Genomic DNA, 27,584 nt, shown 5'->3' on the forward strand with positions numbered 1-27,584 from the left:
ACTGCTGTTAGAAAAATGAACATTGAATTATTACCTCTATGTGTGATAATGATGATTTTTAGAATAGGATTGACCTCTGATAACCTAAATACTGTCCTAATTCTGAGCCCACAATTAGACCTTAGCAGCAATCACAGGGAGTGAAACATCTGACTCAGTGAAGCTGCACCTGGGGGTCTCTGCAGGCCCTGAGTGGTACAGGAACAGCTCCTCCCTCAGACTCAGAGTGAGGAGAATTTCTGCACTTTATTTGGGGAGGTGAGGGTGATTGTGGGGAAAATACCAAAATTCCTCTAATTGAGATCTCTGCACATGGGGAGAAACCAAAGAATATGAGAAACAACTGGTTTCAGTTTAGACTGAACAATTTCTTATGAGAAGGGCAATACCATGTCTGCATCCTGCACAGAATTAAGAAACAATGAATTTGGGGTAAAGTTGAAAATTACAATTGTTTGCAGATTGTTAGTAATTATCTATGTCATCTGAGAAAATGAAGTAAAATCCTGGTTTTTATATAAAAATCCACAAACAGTGTGCTGGCCCTGAGAATGCACCTCTCATCCCTCCATCAGGGAGCCCAATAGCCCAGGCCGCCAGCTGCTGCCCTGCACTCTAACATCCGTCACAGGTTGTGTGCCAAAGACACCCATCCTGGGAGCTCCTCCCAGACTGTGATGGTGCTTGGTGGAGACACTAAGGCATGGCTGCTGCTGGGACAAATGGGAGATCCCTGATGGACAACTGTGCTGTGGGAGGCACCGATGGCCTTGCTAGACTTAACTTGGGCCACAGGGTCATTAGGGAAGCTCCATCAAACTCCTACCATTCTCCAGCACTACTTGTGAGTCTGGCATTGTGGGGTGGCAGTGTCTACAGACTCACACTGCCACCTATGCATTTTATGCCTCCAATATTTACCTCTGTTTTTAGGACATATGAGAATGTTTCCTCTTTTAAATTGGTTTTCTAATCCAGGGACCTCCTGGTGGGCACAAAACATAAATGTACAGAGGCTCAGAGGGGAAACGTTAGAAGCAGAGGAAACTATAGACAGTGAAGGAAAGCAGCCCTTGCTCTCACTCCATCTGCACCTGCCCTGGGGCTGCACCTGTTTTGTGAGTGCTGAGTGTCCCCTTCAGCCCACACTCCTTTCTTCTTTTTGCAGGAAGTTTTGTGTCTGGACTCACACTAATGTTTCCTCACTTGGGACCTTATGTACAGCCATACATGGCCAAGTCCTCAGCTCTCAGACTATTCTTTGCAGATACAGCAAGTTCTTAGAATTGTCGTTGGAGATTGAGAATCTGCCCTTCACAGAGTCTGCATGGTATATCTGACTTCCATCGTATTTTACATCTATTGCTCACTCCAGTTCCTTCCCTGGAGACTGGTGAACCCAGCTCATTCAGAAGCTACTGAAGGCGAATCCAGAGGCTGCACAGGAGAGTCTCAGGAACTTCCCAGGTTGTCTCAGGTCCTCTGTGGACTCAATCAGCTGCACCTCACACTGAACCCCTGAAAATACGCACACATCCTGGTCAGAAACTGCCAAACATATCCACTGTTTTTCTCACTCATATCCACTCATTCTCACTCTAGTTCTCTGTGAGTTACCTTTTAAAATACCAACAACAAAAATTCGTCTACCTCAAACCACAGAGTGAGTCCTCTGCATTCAGTCCTGATTATCAAATGGAAACCCGTGGGAAGGCCAGGGCTGTGGCTCTTCATCTAGAACTGCAGGGCCAGCAGTGGGCTTGTTTTCGCCAGGAGAGGGAGGGCCCTGTTTTCATGCCTCCTCCTCTGTAGCAAGGTGCAGTGTGGGACGCTTGAGAAGAGGGCAGTGCCCAGAGCAGATTTCAGCTCCTGGATGAGTTTAGTGGCAATGGTAGCATTTGAAAAAATGTTACTTATTATTTGACTGTGACATAAAACTCACTTAACAATTCTGATTTCAGCACATGACTTTCAAAGAGGGAACAATTCAATTGATGACACAAATAAAGATATGGTGAGAAGCATTAGAATATATATATTTTTAATCACTAAGGAATAATGGGCCATGCAGGAACTTGTAGGAAAGTTCCTAGTAATCGGTGAAACTTCAATTGTAAGAGGAAAATGTACCTTCCTCCTTTCTTTTCTGGCAGAAGGATGTGAGGAAGCAGAACAGATATCAAAGAAAGAGGAGCCCTGGGGACAGCTGAGGTGCTGGTGAGGAGGGAGAGCACTGAGCAGATGAGGAAGCCCCGCCCTCCCTGCACCTGCTCCTGACCCGGCCTCCTGCTCTGTGGGCCCCGCGCGCCCCCTGCTGGTCCTGAGCGGCACCTGCGCCCGCCCCCTCCGCCTCCCTGCAGGGAGGTTTGTGTCTGGGCTCACACTCACCTCCCCTCACTGTGTGTCTCGCACAGTAATACACGGCCGTGTCCGCGGCGGTCACAGAGCTCAGCTTCAGGGAGAACTGGTTCTTGGACGTGTCTACTGACAGGGTGACTCGACTCTTGAGGGAGGGGTTGTAGTAGGTGCCCCCACCACTACCATAGATATGCCCAATCCACTCCAGCCCCTTCCCTGGGGACTGGCGGATCCAGCTCCAGTAGCTACTGCTGATAGAGCCACCAGAGACAGCGCAGGTGAGGGACAGGGTCTCTGAAGGCTTCAACAGTCCTGGGCCCGACTCCTGCAGCTGCACCTGGGACAGGACCCCTGTGAACAGAGAGACCCACAGTGAGCCCTGGGATCAGAGACAGCCTCCCATATCGTCATATCTGCATCCCCGAGACACTCACATCTGGGAGCTGCCACCAGGAGGAGGAAGAACCACAGGTGCTTCATGTTCTTGCACAGGATGTCCGTGACTCTCAGAGAGCATTTCCCATGTGAGCAGGAGCCTCAATTTAAGGAAATGTGTGGTGGTTTCCTGTGGGTGCCTAAGTGAGGATTTGCATGTGGGTGGTGCCTTTGTATGGAGAGGTGAAAAGGGATGAGGGAGGCCCCAGTCTTTGGGGCTCACCCTGAGAGGAGGATGCTGGCTGTGCCCTCTGAGAACTCAGTTCTCTTCCTGGGGCCTCCCCTCACCAAGCCCAGAGTCCTCTTCTTCCAGGTAGGGAGATGTGCTGAAGGAGCTGGTCTGGGAGATGAGTGTGATCATGGATCAGGGATAGATTTTGGAATAGGTTCAATGCTGTTCTAACCGTGAAGATTTATATGAAACCAAACAAACATCCAGGTTATCTAAATTGTCAAATCTCCATTCAAAGCATTAGGGCAGCAGCTAAATATATTCATCACAATGAATTTATATAAACCTACATCCATGCAATGTTTATTGTAATTCAGAATATCCATCATGGTTAGAGGGAATATATCTGTCCCGGAGAGTGCGTCATAAAAAAAAAAATCAGAGACCTTCCCTTTTGTGAGCTTTTGAAATCTGGGATTCTGTCTGCAATCTCAGGAGAAGGTAGTGGGACATATCTCCAACCGTCTCAATGTGTGATGCTGAGAATGTGGCCTGACCATTACACACTTCTGTGTGAATAGATGTAGATTGGGGATCACAGTGACAATTTTGATCAAAAACGATAATAGGTCAGCACAGGAGCATAGTCTCATCATCAAGATTAGTGCAATTGCCTTTCCTGGGAACAAGAGAGGACATCTGTGAGCCCTCCCCTCTGAGAGCACAAGGAACTCTGGTTCTTCCCTGACAGGTCACACTTCTGAAACATGGCTGGACAATGACACTCAAGCCCAGAGTCCTTACCTACATATTTATATCATTTCAGGTGCACCTGTGTCTGAAAGACTTTCTCCTTCATTGAATTGCATGAACATACCTTAGAGTTTGCGGTATTGCAGCTTGGGCATTTGACATTAGTTTGGTGAATTATATAATAAATAATCTATTTCCATCAGATAAATTTTTATTTACAGAGAATAATTCATAGGCTTATAGACATCTATGTAGGTGTGTACAGGATTGCTAGGATATGCTCACACACAGAACAGAAGAAATAATTATATTTCATGGAAAGAAAACCATTGAACTCATAGAGTTGGAGAGTAGAAGTATGGTTCCCTGAGGCTGTGGGGGATAACGGGGGAGATGTGAAAAAAGTGTAGGCTGTTAATGAGTACAAAATGAATTTAGAAAGAATGAATGAGACCATCAGCTGATAGCACAACAAAGTGATTATAGTCAATAATAATTTAATTTTTACAGTTTAACTAACTAAAAGAGTGAAATTGGAGATCTTGAAACACCAAAGACAAATGCTTCAGGGGACAGGTACTCCATTTACTGTGATGAGATTATTACACATCACATGCCTATATCAAAGTATCACCTATACCTCATAATTACATAGACTTACAATATATTCACAATAAACTATAAGTAATTTTTTTGAAAAAGCATAAACACTTTTACTACCATCACAGCTGGGTCTTACCTGCAAGCACCAGCCCTGTTCTGATGTTGATGGGTAAAATCTAATACAAAATCTGCTATCACAAGTGTATAACACTTGATAGTGAACTTAACCTGCAAGGATAAGTGGTTTATCTCTGTCCAGCTTTGTCCCTCTCTCAGGAAATGAGCAGAGAACTCAGGCCCCTATGCTTTCCACAGGCCAGTCCATTGCCTGAGGTAGTAGAACGTTTCTCCCTCTACACAGATATCAAACATGTACTCATCTTCTTCTGCCATAGTTAGCTCATCTCTGTAAGGACCACCTACTAACTTGAAGGTTGAACTGCACAATGTGATACAAAATCTGCTGACACAAACGCATACCACTGGGAAATTAGAAATGCTTCCTTATGCCTCCACCGTCTGAGCCCTGATGCCTCCACTATCTGAGCCCTGCAGGAGGCAGTGAGCCTGCTCACAGGCCCAGTATCATTACTACAAACATCATTTCAGAAAGCCACGAAATAAAGGCTGTCTATAGGCAAGGAACTCTTACAGAGTCTTTACCATTGAGAAAACCAAGAATCAAAATTAAAAGACCCACACAATATACATTGTGTTTGTATTCTAAAGGGGAAAATAGTTTTCATTAAAACTAAAGTAAATTCAAAAATCATGGGAAGAGAGAATTTATCCTGTGAGAAAGAAACAGAGAAACAGAGTGTTACAACACCCCCTGCCAAATTGTATTAACTCTCCAGCAATAAGACTCTACACAAAATGATATATTTGAAATCTCAGGTAAAGAATTAAAAACACTGATTTTTAAAAACCTCAATGAAATCCAATCGAAAGTTGGGAACAAACACACAAAAATCAGAACACCAATTTAGGAGTTACTTAAGAGGTTGATTTTTTAAAATGAACTCTGGAAATAAAAAAATATCAAATTAATTACAATTTACAGCTTAAAATTTTAACAATGGACTATATTAAATTTGGGGAAAGCATCACAGCTTAAAGACAGTAATTTCAATTTAACCCAGTAAGATAAAGATAAAGAAAAAAATTAAAAATAAACCCATTGGAAAGTAGAGGATTATGTCAAACAACTGAACCACCGAGTCATAGATTTTCCTGAATAAATAAAAAAGTAAATAGTTTGGAGAACTTATTTGAGGAAATAATTGAAAAACAATTCCTAGTATTTCTAGAGATTTACACATACAGATAAAAGAGGCCCATAAAACTCCAGAACATTGCATTGGAAAACAGAAGTCACCATTATCTGTAAGTGTCAGAGCATCTAAAGTCAATAGGAAGAAAATAATTCTAAAATTAATAAAAGTTTCTGATAACCTATAAGAAATCTTACTACACTAATGGTGTATTTATCAGCATAAACCTGATTAGATAGAAGAGATTGGAGTCCTGATTTCAAACTTCTTAAATTAAAAAATGTGTCAAGAATACTTTTTCTACACTGCTAGACAAAGCTTCATAAATGAAGGAGAAATAAAGCATGTCTCAGACAAACAAATACTATGGGAACTCATCAATGCTAGACCAGACATACAGGAAGTCATACATTTCATAGAGAAGGAAAAAATAGTCAAGATATGGAGAACATGTATTTTTTTCCAATCAGATGTCACCAAATTTTGTACACAGTATTATAACTTGTGTCATTAGTATAAATTACTAATATTTTGTGTAATATTACAACTGAGAACAATTTTAAAAGAAAAAAAGTATATTTGAGAGCACATGAACTAAACTGAATGTATTTTCAATTTTGGTCCAACTATTACATCTCTAATAATACCCTGGTTTTGAGTGGGGTTTTGAAAAAATATATATATTTTATTTATTTATTTATTTATTTATTATTATTATTATTATACTTTAAGTTCTAGGGTACATGTGCATAACGTGCAGGTTTGTTACACATGTATACTTGTGCCATGTTGCTGTGCTGCACCCATCAACTCGTCAGCACCCATCAACTCGTCATTTACATCAGGTATAACTCCCAATGCAATCCCTCCCCCCTCCCCCCTCCCCCCTTCCCCCTCCCCATTATAGGCCCCGGTGTGTGATGTTCCCCTTCCCAAGTCCAAGTGATCTCATTGTTCAGTTCCCACCTATGAGTGAGAACATGCGGTGTTTGGTTTTCTGTTCTTGTGATAGTTTGCTAAGAATGATGGTTTCCAGCTGCATCCATGTCCCTACAAAGGACACGAACTCATCCTTTTTTATGGCTACATAGTATTCCATGGTGTATATGTGCCACATTTTCTTAATCCAGTCTGTCACTGATGGACATTTGGGTTGATTCCAAGTCTTTGCTATTGTGAATAGTGCCGCAATAAACATACGTGTGCATGTGTCTTTATAGCAGCATGATTTATAATCCTTTGGGTATATACCCAGTAATGGGATGGCTGGGTCATATGGTACATCTAGTTCTAGATACTTGAGGAATCGCCATACTGTTTTCCATAATGGTTGAACTAGTTTACAATCCCACCAACAGTGTAAAAGTGTTCCTACTTCTCCACATCCTCTCCAGCACCTGTTGTTTTCTGACTTTTTAATGATCGCCATTCTAACTGGTGTGAGATGGTATCTCATTGTGGTTTTGATTTGCATTTCTCTGATGGCCAGTGATGATGAGCATTTTTTCATATGTCTGTTGGCTGTATGAATGTCTTCTTTTGAGAAATGTGTGTTCCTATCCTTTGCCCACTTTTTGATGGGGCTGTTTGTTTTTTTCTTGTAAATTTGTTTGAGTTCTTTGTAGGTTCGGGATATTAGCCGTTTTTCAGATGAGTAGATTGCAAAAATTTTCTCCCATTCTGTAGGTTGCCTGTTCACTCTGATGGTAGTTTCTTTTTCTGTGCAGAAGCTCTTTAGTTTAATGAGATCCCATTTGTCAATTTTGGCTTTTGCTGCCGTTGCTTTTGGTGTTTTAGACATGAAGTCTTTGTCCATGCCTACTGGCAAACTGGATTCAGCAGCACATCAAAAAGCTTATCCACCATGATCAAGTGGGCTTCATCCCTGGGATGCAAGGTTGGTTCAACATTCGCAAATCAATAAACATAATCCAGCATATAAACAGAACTAAAGACAAGAACCACATGATTATCTCAATAGATGCAGAAAAGGCTTTTGACAAAATTCAACAGCCCTTCATGCTAAAAACGCTCAATAAATTCGGTATTGATGGAACGTACCTCAAAATAATAAGAGCTATTTATGACCAACCCACAGCCAATATCATACTGAATGGGCAAAAACTGGAAAAATTCCCTTTGAAAACTGGCACAAGACAGGGATGCCCTCTCTCACCACTCCTATTCAACATAGTGTTGGAAGTTCTGGATAGGGCAATCAGGCAAGAGAAAGAAATCAAGGGTATTCAGTTAGGAAAAGAAGTCAAATTGTCTCTCTTTGCAGATGACATGATTGTATATTTAGAAAATCCCATTGTCAAAGCCCAAAATCTCCTTAAGCTGATAAGCAACTTCAGCAAAGTCTCAGGATACAAAATTAATGTGCAAAAATCGCAAGCATTCGTATACACCAGTAACAGACAAACAGAGAGCCAAATCATGAATGAACTTCCATTCACAATTGCTTCAAAGAGAATAAAATACCTAGGAATCCAACTTACAAGGGATGTAAAGGACCTCTTCAAGGAGAACTACAAACCACTGCTCAGTGAAATAAAAGAGGACAGAAACAAATGGAAGAACATACCATGCTCATGGATAGGAAGAATCAATATCGTGAAAATGGCCATACTGCCCAAGGTAATTTATAGATTCAATGACATCCCCATCAAGCTACCAATGACTTTCTTCACAGAATTAGAAAAAACTGCTTTAAAGTTCATATGGAACCAAAAAAGAGCCCGCATCTCCAAGACAATCCTAAGTCAAAAGAACAAAGCTGGAGGCATCACGCTACCTGACTTCAAACTATACTACAAGGCTACAGTAACCAAAACAGCATGGTACTGGTACCAAAACAGAGATATAGACCAATGGAACAGAACAGAGTCCTCAGAAATTATACCACACATCTACAGCCATCTGATCTTTGACAAACCTGAGAGAAACAAGAAATGGGGAAAGGATTCCCTATTTAATAAATGGTGCTGGGAAAATTGGCCAGCCATAAGTAGAAAGCTGAAACTGGATCCTTTCCTTACTCCTTATACAAAAATTAATTCAAGATGGATTAGAGACTTAAATGTTAGACCTAATATCATAAAAACCCTAGAGGAAAACCTAGGTAGTACCATTCAGGACATAGGCATAGGCAAAGACTTCATGTCTTTTTTTTTTTTTTTTTTTTTTTTGAGACGAAATTTCGCTCTTGTTGCCCAGGCTGGAGTGCAATGGCACGATCTCCACTGACCGCAACCTCCACCTCACATTTTCAAGCGATTCTCCTGCCTTAGCCTCCCGAGTAGCTGGGATAAAAGGCATGCACCAGCACGCCCGGCTAATTTTTTTTTGGTAAGAGTAGAGGCGGGATTTCTTCAGCTATGGTCAGGCTGGTCTCAAATTCCTGACCTCAGGTGATCTGTCTGCCTCAGTCTTCTCAAGTGCTGGGATTACAGGCATGAGCCACACAAATATTTATTAAGCATTTACTTTGTGCCAGACATTATGCTAGGCGACCTCACTGTGTGCTGTTCCCACACAACGATCATCTGCTCAGAAATTAAAACCAAGAAAAGGAACATTGTCGCAACCATACAAACTGGGGGCCAGGGGGTAATATCTTGGATGCCAGAAATTCCCAGGCCAGAAAATGCACCAACCAGAAACCTGTTTTACATCTTTTGATAAGTCTCCACTAAACAGTTGTTTTAAAGCCTCTCGATGTTGACGGAGAGGAATGTTCTCTCTATGCTCCCCAGGGCTGGCGCCTGGTGGACATTCAAATAATCTGAATGCTATTTGATAAAAGGAGCCTGATGGCTTGGTGTAAAGAATATAAATATTTGGATTAGAAAATGCTTTTTTTCAATTCAGATGATTGCAAAAACCCTTATGAAAGATGTAAACATGGCTGGCCTGACTGTGTAAATGTTTAAGGGAGACCTAGTTCTGGATTCTTGAGTCAGAATCTTCCAGTTGTCCACAACCTCACAAGGCCAGAGAAGCGAGTGGAAATTTCTGTTTTTGGTTTGTTTTGTTTGTTTCGAAACGGAGTCGGTCTCTGTCGCCCAGGCTGGAGGGGACAGTGGTGCGATCCCGGCTCACTGCAACCTCCGCCTCCTGGTTCAAGTGATTCCCCTGCATCAGTATCCCAAGTAGCTGCGACTGCAGGCGCATGCCACCATGCCCCACTAGTTTTTGTATTTTAGTACAGATGGGGTTTCACCATGTAGGCCAAAATGGTCTGAGTCTCCTGACCTAGTGATCCGCCCACCTCAGCCTCCCAAAGTGCTGGGATTACAGGCGTGAGACACCGTGCCTGGCAGAGAGGAGATTTCTGTTCTGGAAAGGGGTGAGTGGACGGCACAACTGGTTTGGAAACAGGACAAACTATCCCTCCATTTATAGAAGCAACGCACACAGGGAGCGTCCTAGCGCCATCTGGTCTCACACACACGCTTGGGACTCACCGGGGGGACCCGGGCCTTGGCCAGCACTGGTTGTCACTGCCCAGCTTGAGAGGCCCGGGCAGAAGTCATGCAGGTCGTGGATCTTCCTGTCCAGCACCTCCAGGAAGCTCTTCACCTCCACCTCCAGGGGGCGCTGTCGGGATTTACTCTCCTCAGCCTCTGTCTTTAGGGAACGCTCTTTGTTTCCTGGTTTTGATCCTCTCTCTGCGGCCTTCATCTTCTCAGAGACACCGTCGCGCTCTGACGTGAGCTGAGGTGTGAGTTCACTTTGTTTCCGGAGATCTTCCAGCTCTGCCTCCTTTTCTCGGAGCTCGGCCTCCAGCTCCTCGCTCCTCCTCCTCAGCTGCGTGTTCTTCTCCTTCTCTCTGTGGATGTCACGGCCTCTTCCTCTGCTCCGCGCTGGCCGCCGACTCCTGCAACGCCGTGGGCAGCCGGGCGTCGCCCTCCAGCCGGGCCTGCAGCTCCATCTCCCGCCTCTTCCCGTGGGCAGCGCCCTGTGTCGAGGCCGCCTTCAGCTTGTGGTTCCCAGACTGCAGGTGCCGGTCGGCTGCAGCGGCGTGAGAGGCCTTTCCATCGTCCGTCCCGTTGACACTGGATGCCGGAGTAGAAGATGGGGCTCCACGCCCGGATTCTCGGGGATGATCACTCCAGGGCTCCATGTTCTCCTGGGTCTTGTTTTTGCCTATCTTGGCCGCTTCTTCCACCTCTGGGAATTTCTCTGCAAATTTTGTCAGCTGCTGCTCAGAGGAAAACCCCAAACCAAACGCCGTGTTGGCTCTGCTGTGGGCCCACTGCCCAGACGTCTGTGATGTGTTGGTGAAGGTCAGATTCCGTGTGTCTGTGCTGTTTATGGTCACCTTGGCTCCGTCCACACTGACGATCCCATAGCTGTTCCTTGTGACATCACAGAAGCAGGAAACGGTGACCGCCTGTGGCTCGCAGGCATCCAGTTCTTGCTGTTGGGGTCAGTCTGGAAGACCCGCGCTCCGGGGTGAGGATGGGCTGTTCTCCCATCTCCAGCGCTACTCAGGCAGCCTCTCCCACCCGGCCACTGATGTTCGCTCTCCACCCGCTGTGCATCCGCTCCCTGCGCAGCACATGTGGCGGCCCCTGCGTGCCTGGCTCAGCCCTGGTGCCCCTCCATTCCGCCAGGCTGGCCGGGCGGGGGCTCTGGAAAGAATCATTCTAAGAATTAAATTAAAAGAATAATCTGTAATAAGGAGACATCAGAATTCCATCTCAGAAAAAAAATGGAAATTATGTAATACATACAAAGTCCTGAGAAGAAACCTTGAAGCACAGGAAGATCTCATGTATAGTAGGTTGTAATATGTTTATTGCTAAAATTACTACCTGTATGTTGTTTTGAAAAATCGAAGCAAAGCATAATGAAATTGTTTTGTGCTTATCTAGTACAACAGCCTGTTAAGAAAACTGAAGAGCCCTGTAATCATGAGGAGGAGACCTAATCCGCGAGAGAGGCTCTAGTTCCTGTGTGGACACACACGTTTGCCGGCTTCTGCCCATCTAGGAACTGCTTCCTGAAGCCTTCAGGAGGCAGGAGGGTAAATGAGTTTCTGAGGACAATCTAATCACATTCTGACTAGGAGAAAACATTAATGACCTAGGACAGATTTAAAAATACGTAGTTAAAACTTCATTGAAAATTGAGACATTTTGGTTGTATATATTTATAGGGAATAAAGCTATGTCATGATTTATGAATGCAAATCAGAATAATTGAATCGAGCTAATTGACATATATATCGCCTCAGATCCTTATTTCTGTGTGTGTATGTGACAAGGACATTTGAAATTTGTTCCTGGCTATTTCAAAAAGACCAATACACTATGTTTAAGTTTACAAATAGACATCAGTTTATGTAAACTATAGAGAACGATTGAAAGGAGTTATGGATTACTATAATTTATATTAAGTTAATCATTATGTTTCATTCTTTAGGACATATTTTATAATATATATTTTTATTTTATTATAATATTAACTATAAAGACTACATATGTATGCATAACTTCGTGTTTTTACACATATATCTATAGATATAAATTAATGTCCCTGTAGCTATGTAATAGGTGATTACAACAGATGTTAACAGACTCCAAAAGAACAAGTGCAATTAGGAAGAATTATTCTTTGAAGGTATGTATTTTTAAAAAATACACTTATATATAAATTTTAAAATACTAAAACACAATTCCCAATTAAAAAAAACATGATAAATAACCATAGTGAAATATCACAACCTAATAAGACTCCAGAGTCCTGCAAAAATAAGCCCGTATCCTGCAGCTGAGAAAGGAAACCTCCCTGCATGACCCTGCAGGAAGGTTTGTGTCTGGGCTCACACTGTACTCCCCTCACTGTGTCTCTGGTACAATACAAGGCCGTGTCCTTGGTTTTCAGGCTGTTCATTTGCAGATGAAGCGTGTTCATGGCGTTATCTCTGGAGATGGTGAATCGGCCCTTCTGGGGTCTGTGAGATATGTACTACTCCCATTAGGATTAACTTGTCCAACCCACTCCAGCCCATTCCCTGGAGCCTGGTGGACACAGTTCATGTAGTAGCTACTGAAGGTGAATTGAGAACCTGCACAGGAGAGTTTCTGGGACCCCCCAGGCTTTGCCAAGTCTCCCCCAGACTCCACCAGCTGCACCTCACATCGGACACCTGCAAACACAGAGACACCCTTGTCAGAAACTGCCACATATATCCTCTGTTTCTCTCACTCATGTCCCCTCACACTCAACATCTCTCATTTCCCATAAATCGCCTTTCAAAATAGCAACAAGCAAAAACCACCAAAATCCATGGTGAATCCCCTGTATTCGGTGCTTATCACTGAATGAAAACACCTGGGAATTCTGGGGCTGGGCTCCTCTCCCAGAGCTGAAGGGTCAGGGCTGGCCTGGTTTTTATCAGTAGAGGGAGGGCCCTATTTGCATATCTCCTGCTATATAGCAAGCTCAGAGGTGGGACAGCTGAGGAGAAAGCAGTGCCCAGAGCAGATGAGTGTGTCCTGGAAAACACTGGGGGTAATCCTATCTCTCTGGAAAATATAGCTTCAGATTATGTGATTGTGCCTTGATAATCATTTAGCACACATCAGCTTATTTAATTTTTCATATTTGCAGAATATATTTAATGCAAGTGTCAATGTTACATTATTAGAGAAGGTAAATTACACACAGAACAGAGCAGTTGTACAATGTGTCCAATATCACACATCTGGCCAGAATTAGCCCTATTATCTCTGTCTGTGCCTCCAAACACTGGAGGAGGCTGCTCCTATGAGACAACTCCAGGGCAGTGTGGGATATGTCTAGAGAGGTTTTCAGGATGTCCCACCTGTCATAACAACTTTATGTAATTTTGCTTTTTCTAGTGTTTTCCTGAAATATGCAATCAGTGTTCATATGTGTGTATTTTCAGGAGTCCGTGATTATTCAAGTGTCAATATTCATCTCTTTCTTGTTATTTCTCAGCAAATGTATTCATTTTTGTTACTGCTTTATTCAAAACATCCATCAATAATGAAATCAAATTGACAGTATAGCATTTGGAAGATGTTGATATATGTGTGCAGTCATTGAATCAACACTTCAATCATGCTGTTAGCAATTGAATTCACTCTCTTATTTTTTCTCTCACTTCTCTGTAATTTTTATTTCACCACCTTATTCTCACCACCCTGTTCTCAGAAAAATTTAGATCTCCATGTTAATTTTATACAAATTAAATAACATGAAATTTCCTGTGAATTCTTTAGCTTCCTTCACTCAGCACAATTATTTGATAATGTCCCCATGTTCTTATGTGAAGGAGGCATGCCTTGATTTCAATGGTTCATTGTATTTCAGACATGAATATTTCTCAAATTGTTTAACAATGCACCAAGTAATGGGTATTTGATTTGTTGTCTTAGCTTCTTAATGTTGTTTAGAAAGCAGATACTAAGCATGGGAATGGAAAAAATGAGAAAACGATGATCTTATTCTGACCTCATTAACAAAAAACTTGAACGACTACAAAAAATAAACCCTTCAACATATCTGAGTTGATGTCACAGAGAAAAAAACCCTGAAATCTGAGAAAATATGGGCCTGCAGAGAGAACTAGGGCCCATTTATTAGAGTACCTGGGCCGGGTGCCACTCATGGCCTGGTATTTAAGATGGAAAAATCTAACCTGGAAAAGTTTAATGAGTGGCTTGAGGACGTGCGTGCTAATGGTGTAAGAATGTGAAACTCTGGGCACTTCAAGGCTTTTCCTACAGAATTGAGGAAATCCCCAGACAACTCACCCACCTACTGTCCTGTGGTGTGGACTGGGGAGGAAGAACAGCAGCTCCGTTCAATGCTGAGTCCCCCTTCACTGTATGAAGGAGACATTTATTAAATCTTGTGTCCTGTGGGAACTGGTAGAATCAACTAGAACACAAGGAAACAGAGGACACCAAGGAAACTCTACCCAGAAACACCTCCCATCTCTTTCCTGAGGAATGAAATCCTGAATCTGTGGGGTAAGGACAGTGGGTCAGAAGCTGAGGACACTGATGAAAAACCACTGTGGCTGGGAAGAGACACTCTGACACTTGGCTAAGGGAAGGAACAGGAACGCTTGGAAGGCCATGCTTCAGAGCCAGTCTCACCACCCATAGCTAAGAAGGAGACTAGGTCAGAAGGTTGGAGAACGTCCATCTGTGTCCAAGCCCCTTCACCACACAAACAATCATCAAGTAAATGTGTCAGCAGGATTCACCTGCCACGACTAAAAGAGACAGGCTCTCTCTGGGAAGAATAACATATGAACACCCAAAGCAAAACAGGGAAACAAAAGCAGGTATTGCCAGAGGAATCTGAAATTTTTGTGAACAGTAGAAGCTGACTTCAACTCCAATAGCTGGGGCAACCATAAACTTGAAACCCAACCCTGACTAGATTCGCAGAAACGTGGTTAATGAAGGCCCAGCAGAATATAATATGTGATTTTCTCCAGGAAGTAAATAAATACAAGAAAATGAGTAACAAGGGAAATGCAAACGGGAATTCTACATGCATTACAATTTCATTAAAAGTGAAAGGCAAGTAAAATTATGTCATTTAAAAAAAGATCTTGAGACAATTTGTCAACACATTCATGTTTCAGGACACATTTTACAAAGTTTCTCTGCTAATAGCCATGTGATATACACTAAAAACATAGATCTATACAAAGAAATTAAGATTGTAAAAAAAGGGAACATCAAGATGAATTGTAGTTTTAATCTGTAATTGTTCCAACGTATGTGTATAAAGTGATGCAAAATTACATATTATATTTTATAGCATATATAATTGCAAACTGACAATAAGAAAGACCGGCGAGAAGGAGGAATTCAACGTACACAGTTCCATTATCTCTGTACTTCATATCAACGCCATCACAGTATTTGCATTAGAATCTATATACAATTCTTATTGTAAACCTTGTGGTAATCAATACCATATTTATAAAAAGTGAATTATATAATCTGTTAATAGAGATATAAACATCATTATAAAATGCTAATTTAAACAAAAATAACAGAAAAAATAATATTAGTCTAAAAATAGAATTTATTATAGTTGCTTTAAAAAAAGCAAGACCCAACTGTTAGCTATGTACAAGAAAGTTATCCTGCATATTCACAAATAGAAAAGATAAAGATTGGAAAACATGGATTATGAAAATATGAACCAAAAGAAAGCTATAGTAACTATGTAAATTTCAGAAAAAGTAGACATCAAAAAAAACTTTTAGGACTTAACAGATATGACATAGGATAAAGTTACCAGTTTTTTGAAAGACCCCGAAAAAGACTTACCAAATGTATAATAGATGAAGAATGCACCATTCGTTGTGATTTACAGAACAAACGTGATAAAAGAAGTAAAGATGTCAGACCATGCATGTAAGAGTGCACGTAAAAAACTTCCTCTTGAATTTCTCCCTGTTGCCGCCCACACCAGCCCCGGTCATGGAGCCTGCTGGACCAAGCTGATGCTGCAGTCAGTGAAGGTGAATCCAGAGGCTGTGCAGGAGAGGCTCAGTGAACGGCTGGGCTGTACAGTTTTTCCACCTCAGAATCCACCAGTGAACTTCACACAGGTCTTCTGCAAACACAGAGGGAACAGACTGAGAACAGCCCCATGTGGAGCAGCCACAGCTGGACCTGATTCATAAGGGACACTAATATTGAGGGTGATGAGAAGGGAAGCCCACATCAGTGCAGAACCCACGGTGCGGACACTGAGGAAGGGCACAGACATGGGGTGGCTCCTCACCAGGGCCTGAAGGAACAGGGGATGGGCTGCCTTTTATAAGGAGGGGAGGGGACATATTTCCATGTCTTTCTTTTTGTGATCATGGGTGCACTGCTCAGCATTGCTCATCCATCCTCTGTGTCTCCATTTCAGAGAGGGCAGGGTCAAAGGATTCCTGGGTCTGGATGCACAGGGTTAATCTGCCCATCACTCTTTCTCAGTCTCTAATGTGGACACTGTCCAGGTATCTTCATTGCAGAAAACATTATCGACAAATAAAACCAGTAAGAACATAAGAAATACATTTTCAGAGAAAACAGACATCTGTCTGTAATCAGTACATTTAGAGCTGCAAACCACTGTTCCTGACAATGAGGCAAAGTTAAGTTAAAATGAAAAAAAAAAAATGTGTGTCTACATCTTGTCAGGAAGGAGTTTTATAATTATCATTGTATTGATATCATTTTGCCACAAAATTATTCAACATTGGATATATGTGCTCGTGTCAGGAAACAGTCAATGTGGAAATGTGTGTACTTATCCGAGTGAAGAGTTCTCTTGGAGACATGTTTGTTTGTCTGAGACAAGAGTTCACATGAGGAAATGTCTGTTTTCTGAGGAAAGGGTAATTGTAAGGACATATGTGGTGGTCTGAGGGAAGAGTCCATGTGGGGACATGTGTGTTTGTGAGGGAATAATCCACATGAGGAAAGGTGTGTTTGTCTGACAGAAGAGCCCGCATGCTGACAGGTGTGTGTACCCATCTGAGGGTACATGCCCATTCATGGATAGTGTATGTCTGAACTGAGCTGAACTTTGGGGAAAACTTTTCTCAAACTAGGAAAGAAAAGAATGTTTTGGGTTGTTTGCTTGTCAGGAAGAAAAAACCTGGGTTGTTTGCTTGTCAGGAAGAAAAAGCCTGGGCCATGTAGAAAATTGATTTTGTCTTAATTAAAGGTCTTCATTGAATGGAAACATCATATATGCAAGTCAGGAAAATTACTTCATTCTTTGCTGCATGTATCTCATAACATTCCCACACTCCCAAATACGTTATTAGATAATTTTGTAGAGTGTGTGTTTAATCCAGGGGTTCATGAACTGCTAAATATATTTTAATTGTATATATTTAGGTTTATATTTTCCATCACAAAATTATGAGCTTAGACAAATTAATTGTGTCACGTCTCAAACATTGCATAGCACTACTTAGAATATTCTTACTCTTCTTAAACAGAGGCTGTTTTACTTATTTTACAACCACCCTCTAAATTCCTGGAATATCCTGTTTCCTTGACTGTAGTTTTGGCTTTTACAGAATTTCAAACAAATGAAACGATACCGTGTAATTGAAATGACTTCACAGAAGAAAGTGGAAAATGAAGTTGCTGACTTAAGTAACTTTGAAAGTGAGGAGATTCTGTAAGTTTTAATTGTAAACAAACCACACATAAGCACTCTATTGTAGTAGATAAATATGTTTCTTACAAGGGTACAACTTTACATTTCTGATGCCACTCTGCATGTGTCCTGAAATTGTGCGGCTAAGTAATAAAATGGCATATGGTGGGATGGGGTTCCTCACTTTGCAGTGGGTGGTTATAGACAGTCAAGGAAGGAAGACTAGAAAGGTCCATGTTGTAGCATATTTGGGTGGAGAGTCCAGTGTCTTCTCATTTTTAATGTAATCAAGTTACAGAAGATTAGATACATAAACAGTTTTGAAGTGTCCATAAACATGGGTTCATAAAAACATGCATATTTGCTAGGCCAATTGGTTGAGAGGTCCTAGAAGTACTTACACCACATCAACAACACACATATCCAGTATCAAAATATTTTATTTTAATATTATTCTTTAAAATCAGAAACAAGCAACCTTTATAAAAATGGCTAATTCTATGTATGAAAAAGGTAATATAGAAAACGAGCTTAGAAATTATTATAACTTCCAGGAAACAGGGAAGTGTTCAAAAACAAAAGGATGTGCTGTGCCGTAAGGATGCAGGATCCAAACTAAATCAGCGCCCAGCACCTAATAAAGCTGTGGCAATTTGAACAATAAAATGAATAATGTAGCATGGATCTTTTTCAGAGTATGAAATAGACAACCATAAACCAATACGGATATTAATAGATGATTAAATAAATAAACAATGGGAAGAAGAACGCATCTCCTTACAGAAGTGTTCCAAATATCTCAAGCGGAGAGTCCTTCAATCAGTAGGTGAAGGCTAAACACTCATGCGTTGATTGTGGCCTGAGATTAGAGACATGGAAAAAAAAATCACTAATAGTGTATTTCATAGTGCGAATTCACATATAATGGCAAATACATGATCTGTGAATGAATTTTTTTAATTTTTTTGGTCTAAATTTGTGCAAACACACACAGAGACACATTTTTCCGCAATACCCACTGACAAAGGCAACCACAGACTGGGAGAAAATACTTCCAAGTCACATATTTGTTAAATCATTTCATTTGTTTTGTTTGTTTTTGTTTTATGTTTGTTTGTTTGGAGATGGAGTCTCGCTCAGTCGCGCAGGCTGAAGTACAGTGGCGCGATCTCGGTTCATTGCAAGCTCCGTCTCCTGGGTTCACGCGATTCACCTGCCTCATCCTCTGGAGTAGCTGGGAATACAGGCGCCCGCCACTACACCTGGCTAATTTTTTTTTTTTTTTTTTTTTTTTTTTTTAGCAGAGAAGAGGTTTCACCGTGTTAGCCAGTTTGGTTTTGATCTCCTAACCTCGTGATCCTCCCGTCTCGGCCACCCAAACTGCTGGGATTACAGCTGTGAGCCACAGACTCCAGCCAATTCTTTTAATTTGTCAAATGACTTTTATAATAAATATGCTAGAAAACTTACAACTAATCAAAAGAAAACAATGCAGTTAAAAATGAACCAAATATCAGGAGAGGCATCTCACCAAAAATTATATAAAAATCGTTAAATATATAGGCTGGGCGCAGTGGCTCACGCCTGTAATCCCAGCACTTTGGGAGGCCGAGGCGGGTGGATCACCTGAGGTCAGGAGTTCGAGACCAGCCTGACCAACATGGAGAAACCCCGACTCTACTAAAAATACAAAATTAGCTGGGCATGGTGGCACATGCCTATAACCCCAGCTACTAGGGAGGCTGAGGCAGGAGAATTGCTTGAACCTGGGATGCGGAGGTTGCAGTGAGCTGAGATCATGCCATTGCACTCCAGACTGGGCAACAAGAGTGAAACTCCGCCTCAAAAAAAAAAAAATTGTTAAATATGAATTTTTTATTAAGAACATGTGCATTTAAATAAAAATTAGATACCATTACTCACCTATTAGCATGGTTAAAATTCACAATTCTCATGATGATAAATGGCAATATGAATGTGGAAAAACAAGAAATATCATGCATTGATGGCAGGAATTCAAAATGTCACATGCACAAAATGAGATTTTTTGGCATTTTTTAAATAGAGACAAAAATAGAGTTAAAATGTGAACTTGTGTTTGGGTTCCAAAATATTTACAACATTGATTCAGAGATTGATGTTTACAAAGATCAATTCAGAGGAAGTTCTGTATCAGATTTCTTAATTTGATTCATTCGACTATCCCTGAAATTTGCTTACAGAATAAATGTTATATGAAACATCTCTCAGATAACTAAAATCCCGTCCACTCAAGCCCTTGTCCAAGGTTCTGTCGCACCCAGTGCATAATGTAGCTGGTAAAGGTGTATCTGGAAGCCTTCCAGGAGACCTTCACTGAGGACCCAGGCTTCTTCATCTCAGCTCCAGACTGCACCGGCTTCACCTGGGAGTGGGCACCTGTGGGGAGGACGCAGGAATGGATGAGAGCCCACTGGACTGAACTCAACCCCTTCTCATCACTGGGACTTGGGAACCCCTTACCTGTACCTACTGCCACCAAGAAGAGGATCCTCCAGGTCCGGTCCCTAATGAGGAGCTGTGCTCTCAGGGGCTTCTCTGGGGGAGGGATGTGGTTATTGGGTGATGATCTCAGGGCCCAGACATATCCATATTTACCTCCGTGGATCTCAGGTTATTTGTATATTCAGGAGACAGAGCATTTCATAGCTCAAGACCTGATCCAGGATAAGAAACGGGAGATGAATGACACATCAGCCTTACATGAGTGGGATTCTGATGGTCCAAGCCCTAATCCTGCTTGAAGAAATGGATGCCCTGCTCCATTTACAAACTTTTTGTGGCCAGACATCCTTTCACTGAAAAGCAAACACCCAGAGGACATGCTCCTCACTGTGAACCCACATTTGAGTAGCATGGAGACCACACAGATGATTTCTGGAACCATCACTCTTCCTGACACTGACCAGGTGCTGTGACCCCATCTTGGTCGAATCAGGCACCAGCCACAGCTCATTGGTGACTCTGAGAAAGTGAGTGCTGATGTCCCACGTGAGTGTCCAGCAGGTCCCTCTGAGATCTGCTGTGTGTTCCTGAGACAGTGTCTCCAGCACCTGCCTGGCTTCCTGATCATCCAGATCTTCAATAGAACCACCATTGATATACAGGTTTGCCCTGTGATTCATAATTAGAGTTGATTTTCTCATCTCACAGACAATAGGAATCAAAAGATGGAAGAGAACTTTGGAGTTCTTTGTGAATTCACTACTCCAAAAATAATTGTCAAGGAATTCGTGTTTTGAATAAGTCTGGGTTTCATTTCCTACTCCATTTAATAGAATTTCACGAACTTTTTATGTACTTTCAGTTCATATCCATAGATCCTCATCTTTACATATTGGTTTCTGACTCACTGGGTCTGTGTACCTGCCACACTCTCAGATCCATCACTGCCCTGTCAAATGCACAATGTGGGCAACATTACCTAACACTGAAATCTGGCATTTTTATTCATGGGAATTGAGTGACTCCCACATTCTGTATCCATTCAATTAGTAAAACTATTCCTATCCTTTATATCATCACTATTAAGATATTTATAGTCCTGGAAACTCACTTTAGAAAATAGTTCGAGATGGCCGAATAGGAACAGCTCCAGTCTCCAACTCCCAGCGCGAGCAACACAGAAGACCGGTGATTTCTGCATTTTCAACTGAGGTACTGGGTTCATCTCACTGGGGAGTGCCGGACGATCGGTGCTGGTCAGCTGCTGCAGCCCGACCAGCGAGAGCTGAAGCAGGGCGAGGCATTGCCTCACCTGGGAAGCGCAAGGGGGAAGGGAATCCCTTTTCCTAGCCAGGGGAACTGAGACACACAACACCTGGAAAATCGGGTAACTCCCACCCCAATACTGCGCTTTAAGCAAACAGGCACACCAGGAGATCATATCCCACACCTGGCCGGGAGGGTCCCACACCCACGGAGCCTCCCTCATTGCTAGCACAGCAGTCTGTGATCTACCAGCAAGGCAGCAGCGAGGCTGGGGGAGGGGCGCACGCCATTGCCGAGGCTTAAGTAGGTAAACATAGCTGCTGGGAAGCTCGAACTGGGTGGAGCTCACAGCAGCTCAAGGAAACCTGCCTGTCTCTGTAGACTCCACCTCTGGGGACAGGGCACAACTATACAACAACAAAAGCAGCAGAAAACTCTGCAGACGCAAACGACTCTGTCTGACAGCTTTGAAGAGAGCAGTGGATCTCCCAACACGGAGGTTGAGATCTGAGAAGGGACAGACTCCCTGCTCAAGTGGGTCCCTGACCCCTGAGCAGCCTAACTGGGAGACATCCCCCACTAGGGGCAGTCTGATACCCCACACCTCACAGGGTGGAGTACACCCCTGAGAGGAAGCTTCCAAAGCAAGAATCAGACAGATACACTCGCTGTTCAGAAATATTCTATCTTCTGCAGCCTCTGCTGCTGATACCCAGGCAAACAGGGTCTGGAGTGGACCTCAAGCAATCTCCAACAGACCTACAGCTGAGGGTCCTGACTGTTAGAAGGAAAACTATCAAACAGGAAGGACACCTACACCAAAACCCCATCAGTACATCACCATCATCAAAGACCAGAGGCAGATAAAACCACAAAGATGGGGAAAAAGCAGGGCAGAAAAGCTGGAAATTCAAAAAATAAGAGCGCATCTCCCCCGGCAAAGGAGCGCAGCTCATCGCCAGCAACGGATCAAAGCTGGACGGAGAATGACTTTGACGAGATGAGAGAAGAAGGCTTCAGTCCATCAAATTTCTCAGAGCTAAAGGAGGAATTACGTACCCAGCGCAAAGAAACTAAAAATCTTGAAAAAAAAGTGGAAGAATTGATGGCTAGAGTAATTAATGCAGAGAAGGTCATAAACGAAATGAAAGAGATGAAAACCATGACACGAGAAATACGTGACAAATGCACAAGCTTCAGTAACCGACTCGATCAACTGGAAGAAAGAGTATCTGCGATTGAGGATCAAATGAATGAAATGAAGCGAGAAGAGAAACCAAAAGAAAAAAGAAGAAAAAGAAATGAAGAAAACCTGCAAGAAGTATGGGATTATGTAAAAAGACCAAATCTACGTCTGATTGGGGTGCCTGAAAGTGAGGGGGAAAATGGAACCAAGTTCGAAAACACTCTTCAGGATATCATCCAGGAGAACTTCCCCAACCTAGTAGGGCAGGCCAACATTCAAATCCAGGAAATACAGAGAACGCCACAAAGATACTCCTCGAGAAGAGCAACTCCAAGACACATAATTGCCAGATTCACCAAAGTTGAAATGAAGGAAAAAATCTTAAGGGCAGCCAGAGAGAAAGGTCGGGTTACCCACAAAGGGAAGCCCATCAGACTAACAGCAGATCTCTCGGCAGAAACTCTAAAAGCCAGAAGAGAGTGGGGGCCAATATTCAACATTCTTAAAGAAAAGAATTTTAAACCCAGAATTTCATATCCAGCCAAACTAAGTTTCATGAGTGAAGGAGAAATAAAATCCTTTACAGATAAGCAAATGCTTAGAGATTTTGTCACCACTAGGCCTGCCTTACAAGAGATCCTGAAGGAAGCACTCAACATGGAAAGGAACAACCGGTACCAGCCATTGCAAAAACATGCCAAAATGTAAAGACCATCGAGGCTAGGAAGAAACTGCATCAACTAACGAGCAAAATAACCAGTTAATATCATAATGGCAGGATCAAGTTCACACATAACAATCTTAACCTTAAATGTAAATGGACTAAATGCTCCAATTAAAAGACACAGACTGGCAAACTGGATAAAGAGTCAAGACCCATCAGTCTGCTGTATTCAGGAGACCCATCTCACACGCAGAGACATACATAGGCTCAAAATAAAGGGATGGAGGAAGATTTACCAAGCAAATGGAGAACAAAAAAAAGCGGGGGTTGCAATACTAGTCTCTGATAAAACAGACTTTAAACCATCAAAGATCAAAAGAGACAAAGAAGGCCATTACATAATGGTAAAGGGATCAATTCAACAGGAAGAGCTAACTATCCTAAATATATATGCACCCAATACAGGAGCACCCAGATTCATAAAGCAAGTCCTTAGAGACTTACAAAGAGACTTAGACTCCCATACAATAATAATGGGAGACTTCAACACTCCACTGTCAACATTAGACAGATCAACGAGACAGAAAGTTAACAAGGGTATCCAGGAATTGAACTCATCTCTGCAGCAAGCAGACCTAATAGACATCTACAGAACTCTCCACCCCAAATCAACAGAATATACATTCTTCTCAGCACCACATCGTACTTACTCCAAAATTGACCACGTAATTGGAAGTAAAGCACTCCTCAGCAAATGTACAAGAACAGAAATTATAACAAACTGTCTCTCAGACCACAGTGCAATCAAACTAGAACTCAGGACTAAGAAACTCAATCAAAACCGCTCAACTACATGGAAACTGAACAACCTGCTCCTGAATGACTACTGGGTACATAACGAAATGAAGGCAGAAATAAAGATGTTCTTTGAAACCAATGAGAACAAAGATACAACATACCAGAATCTCTGGGACACATTTAAAGCAGTGTGTAGAGGGAAATTTATAGCACTAAATGCCCACAAGAGAAAGCAGGAAAGATCTAAAATTGACACTCTAACATTGCAATTAAAAGAGCTAGAGAAGCAAGAGCAAACACATTCGAAAGCTAGCAGAAGGCAAGAAATAACTAAGATCAGAGCAGAACTGAAGGAGATAGAGACACAAAAAACACTCCAAAAAATCAATGAATCTAAGAGTTGGTTTTTTGAAAAGATCAACAAAATTGACAGACCACTAGCCAGACTAATAAAGAAGAAAAGAGAGAAGAATCAAATCTACGCAATTAAAAATGATAAAGGGGATATCACCACCGACCCCACAGAAATACAAACTACCATCAGAGAATACTATAAACACCTCTACGCAAATAAACTGGAAAATCTAGAAGAAATGGATAATTTCCTGGACACTTACACTCTTCCAAGACTAAACCAGGAAGAAGTTGAATCCCTGAATAGACCAATAGTAGGCTCTGAAATTGAGGCAATAATTAATAGCCTACCAACCAAAAAAGTCCAGTACCAGATGGATTCACAGCTGAATTCTACCAGAGGTACAAGGAGGAGTTGGTACCATTCCTTCTGAAACTATTCCAATCAATAGAAAAAGAGGGAATCCTCCCTAACTCATTTTATGAGGCCAACATCATTCTGATACCAAAGCCTGGCAGAGACACAACAAAAAAAGAGAATTTTAGACCAATATCCCTGATGAACATCGATGCAAAAATCCTCAATAAAATACTGGCAAACCGGGTTCAGCAACACATCAAAAAGCTTATCCACCATGATCAACTGGGCTTCATCCCTGGGATGCAAGGCTGGTTCAACATTCGCAAATCAATAAACATAATCCAGCATATAAACAGAACCAAAGACAAGAACCACATGATTATCTCAATAGATGCAGAAAAGGCTTTTGACAAAATTCAACAGCCCTTCATGCTAAAAACGCTCAATAAATTCGGTATTGATGGAACGTACCTCAAAATAATAAGAGCTATCTATGACAAACCCACAGCCAATATCATACTGAATGGGCAAAAACTGGAAAAATTCCCTTTGAAAACTGGCACAAGACAGGGATGCCCTCTCTCACCACTCCTATTCAACATAGTGTTGGAAGTTCTGGCTAGGGCAATTAGGCAAGAGAAAGAAATCAAGGGTATTCAGTTAGGAAAAGAAGAAGTCAAATTGTCCCTCTTTGCAGATGACATGATTGTATATTTAGAAAACCCCATTGTCTCAGCCCAAAATCTCCTTAAGCTGATAAGCAATTTCAGCAAACTCTCAGGATACAAAATTCATGTGCAAAAATCACAAGCATTCTTATACACCAGTAACAGACAAACAGACAGCCAAATCAGGAATGAACTTCCATTCACAATTGCTTCAAAGAGAATAAAATACCTAGGAATCCAACTTACAAGGGATGTAAAGGACCTCTTCAAGGAGAACTACAAACCACTGCTCAGTGAAATCAAAGAGGACACAAACAAATGGAAGAACATACCATGCTCATGGAGAGGAAGAATCAATATCGTGAAAATGGCCATACTGCCCAAGGTAATTTATAGATTCAATGCCATCCCCATCAAGCTACCAACGAGTTTCTTCACAGAATTGGAAAAAACTGCTTTAAAGTTCATATGGAACCAAAAAAGAGCCCGCATCTCTAAGACAATCCTAAGTCAAAAGAACAAAGCTGGAGGCATCACGCTACTTGACTTCAAACTATACTACAAAGCTACAGTAACCAAAACAGCATGGTACTGGTACCAAAACAGACATATAGACCAATGGAACAGAACAGAGTCCTCAGAAATAATACCACACATCTACAGCCATCTGATCTTTGACAAACCTGAGAGAAACAAGAAATGGGGAAAGGATTCCCTATTTAATAAATGGTGCTGGGAAAATTGGCTAGCCGTAAGTAGAAAGCTGAAACTGGATCCTTTCCTTACTCCTTATACGAAAATTAATTCAAGATGGATTAGAGACTTAAATGTTAGACCTAATACCATAAAAACCCTAGAGGAAAACCTAGGTAGTACCATTCAGGACATAGGCATGGGCAAAGACTTCATGTCTAAAACACCAAAAGCAACGGCAGCAAAAGCCAAAATTGACAAATGGGATCTCATTAAACTAAAGAGCTTCTGCACAGCAAAAGAAACTACCATCAGAGTGAACAGGCAACCTACAGAATGGGAGAAAATTTTTGCAATCTACTCATCTGACAAAGGGCTAATATCCAGAACCTACAAAGAACTCAAACAAATTTACAAGAAAAAAACAAACAACCCCATCAAAAAGTGGGCAAAGTATATGAACAGACATTTCTCAAAAGAAGACATTCATACAGCCAACAGACACATGAAAAAATGCTCATCATCACTGGCCATCAGACAAATGCAAATCAAAAGCACAATGAGATACCATCTCACACCAGTTAGAATGGCGATCATTAAAAAGTCAGGAAACAACAGGTGCTGGAGAGGCTGTGGAGAAATAGGAACACTTTTACACTGTTGGTGGGATTGTAAACTAGTTCAACCATTATGGAAAACAGTATGGCGGTTCCTCAAGGATCTAGAACTAGATGTACCATATGACCCAGCCATCCCATTACTGGGTATATACCCAAAGGATTATAAATTATGCTGCTATAAAGACACATGCACACGTATGTTTATTGCGGCACTATTCACAATAGCAACGACTTGGAATCAACCCAAATGTCCATCAGTGACAGATTGGATTAAGAAAATGTGGCACATATACACCATGGAATACTATGCAGCCATCAAAAAGGATGAATTTGTGTCCTTTGTAGGGACATGGATGCAGCTGGAAACCATCATTCTTAGCAAACTATCACAAGAACAGAAAACCAAACACCGCATGTTCTCACTCATAGGTGGGAACTGAACAATGAGATCACTCGGACTCAGGAAGGGGAACATCACACACCGGGGCCTATCATGGGGAGGGGGGAGGGGGGAGGGGGGAGGGATTGCATTGGGAGTTATACCTGATGTAAATGACGAGTTGATGGGTGCAGCACACCAACAAGGCACAAGTATACATATATAACAAACCTGCACGTTATGCACATGTACCCTACAACTTAAAGTATAATAATAATAAATAAATTAAAAAAAAAAAAAAAAGAAAATAGTTCTCATTACCTTAAATTATATGAATGGTTC

The 27,584-nt window shown here is 41.8% G+C and overlaps 1 pseudogene and 1 gene segment (V, D, J or C); both read right to left on the bottom strand.

Annotated features, from left to right (window-relative positions):
* Positions 1–1,408: 1,408 nt before the first annotated feature.
* LOC135971727 (immunoglobulin heavy variable 4-59-like) lies at positions 1,409–3,154 on the bottom strand. The segment is given in 4 exon segments: positions 1,409–1,518; positions 2,383–2,709; positions 2,793–2,894; positions 3,082–3,154. Coding segments are annotated over 4 exon segments (612 nt in total).
* A 1,953-nt stretch (positions 3,155–5,107) lies between these two features.
* Positions 5,108–11,078, bottom strand: LOC141406906 (homer protein homolog 2 pseudogene; annotated as a pseudogene).
* Between the last annotated feature and the right edge of the window lie 16,506 nt (positions 11,079–27,584).

The sequence above is a fragment of the Macaca fascicularis genome, chromosome 7 (assembly GCF_037993035.2).
Source record: "Macaca fascicularis isolate 582-1 chromosome 7, T2T-MFA8v1.1".
Classification (NCBI taxonomy): Eukaryota; Metazoa; Chordata; class Mammalia; order Primates; family Cercopithecidae; genus Macaca; species Macaca fascicularis.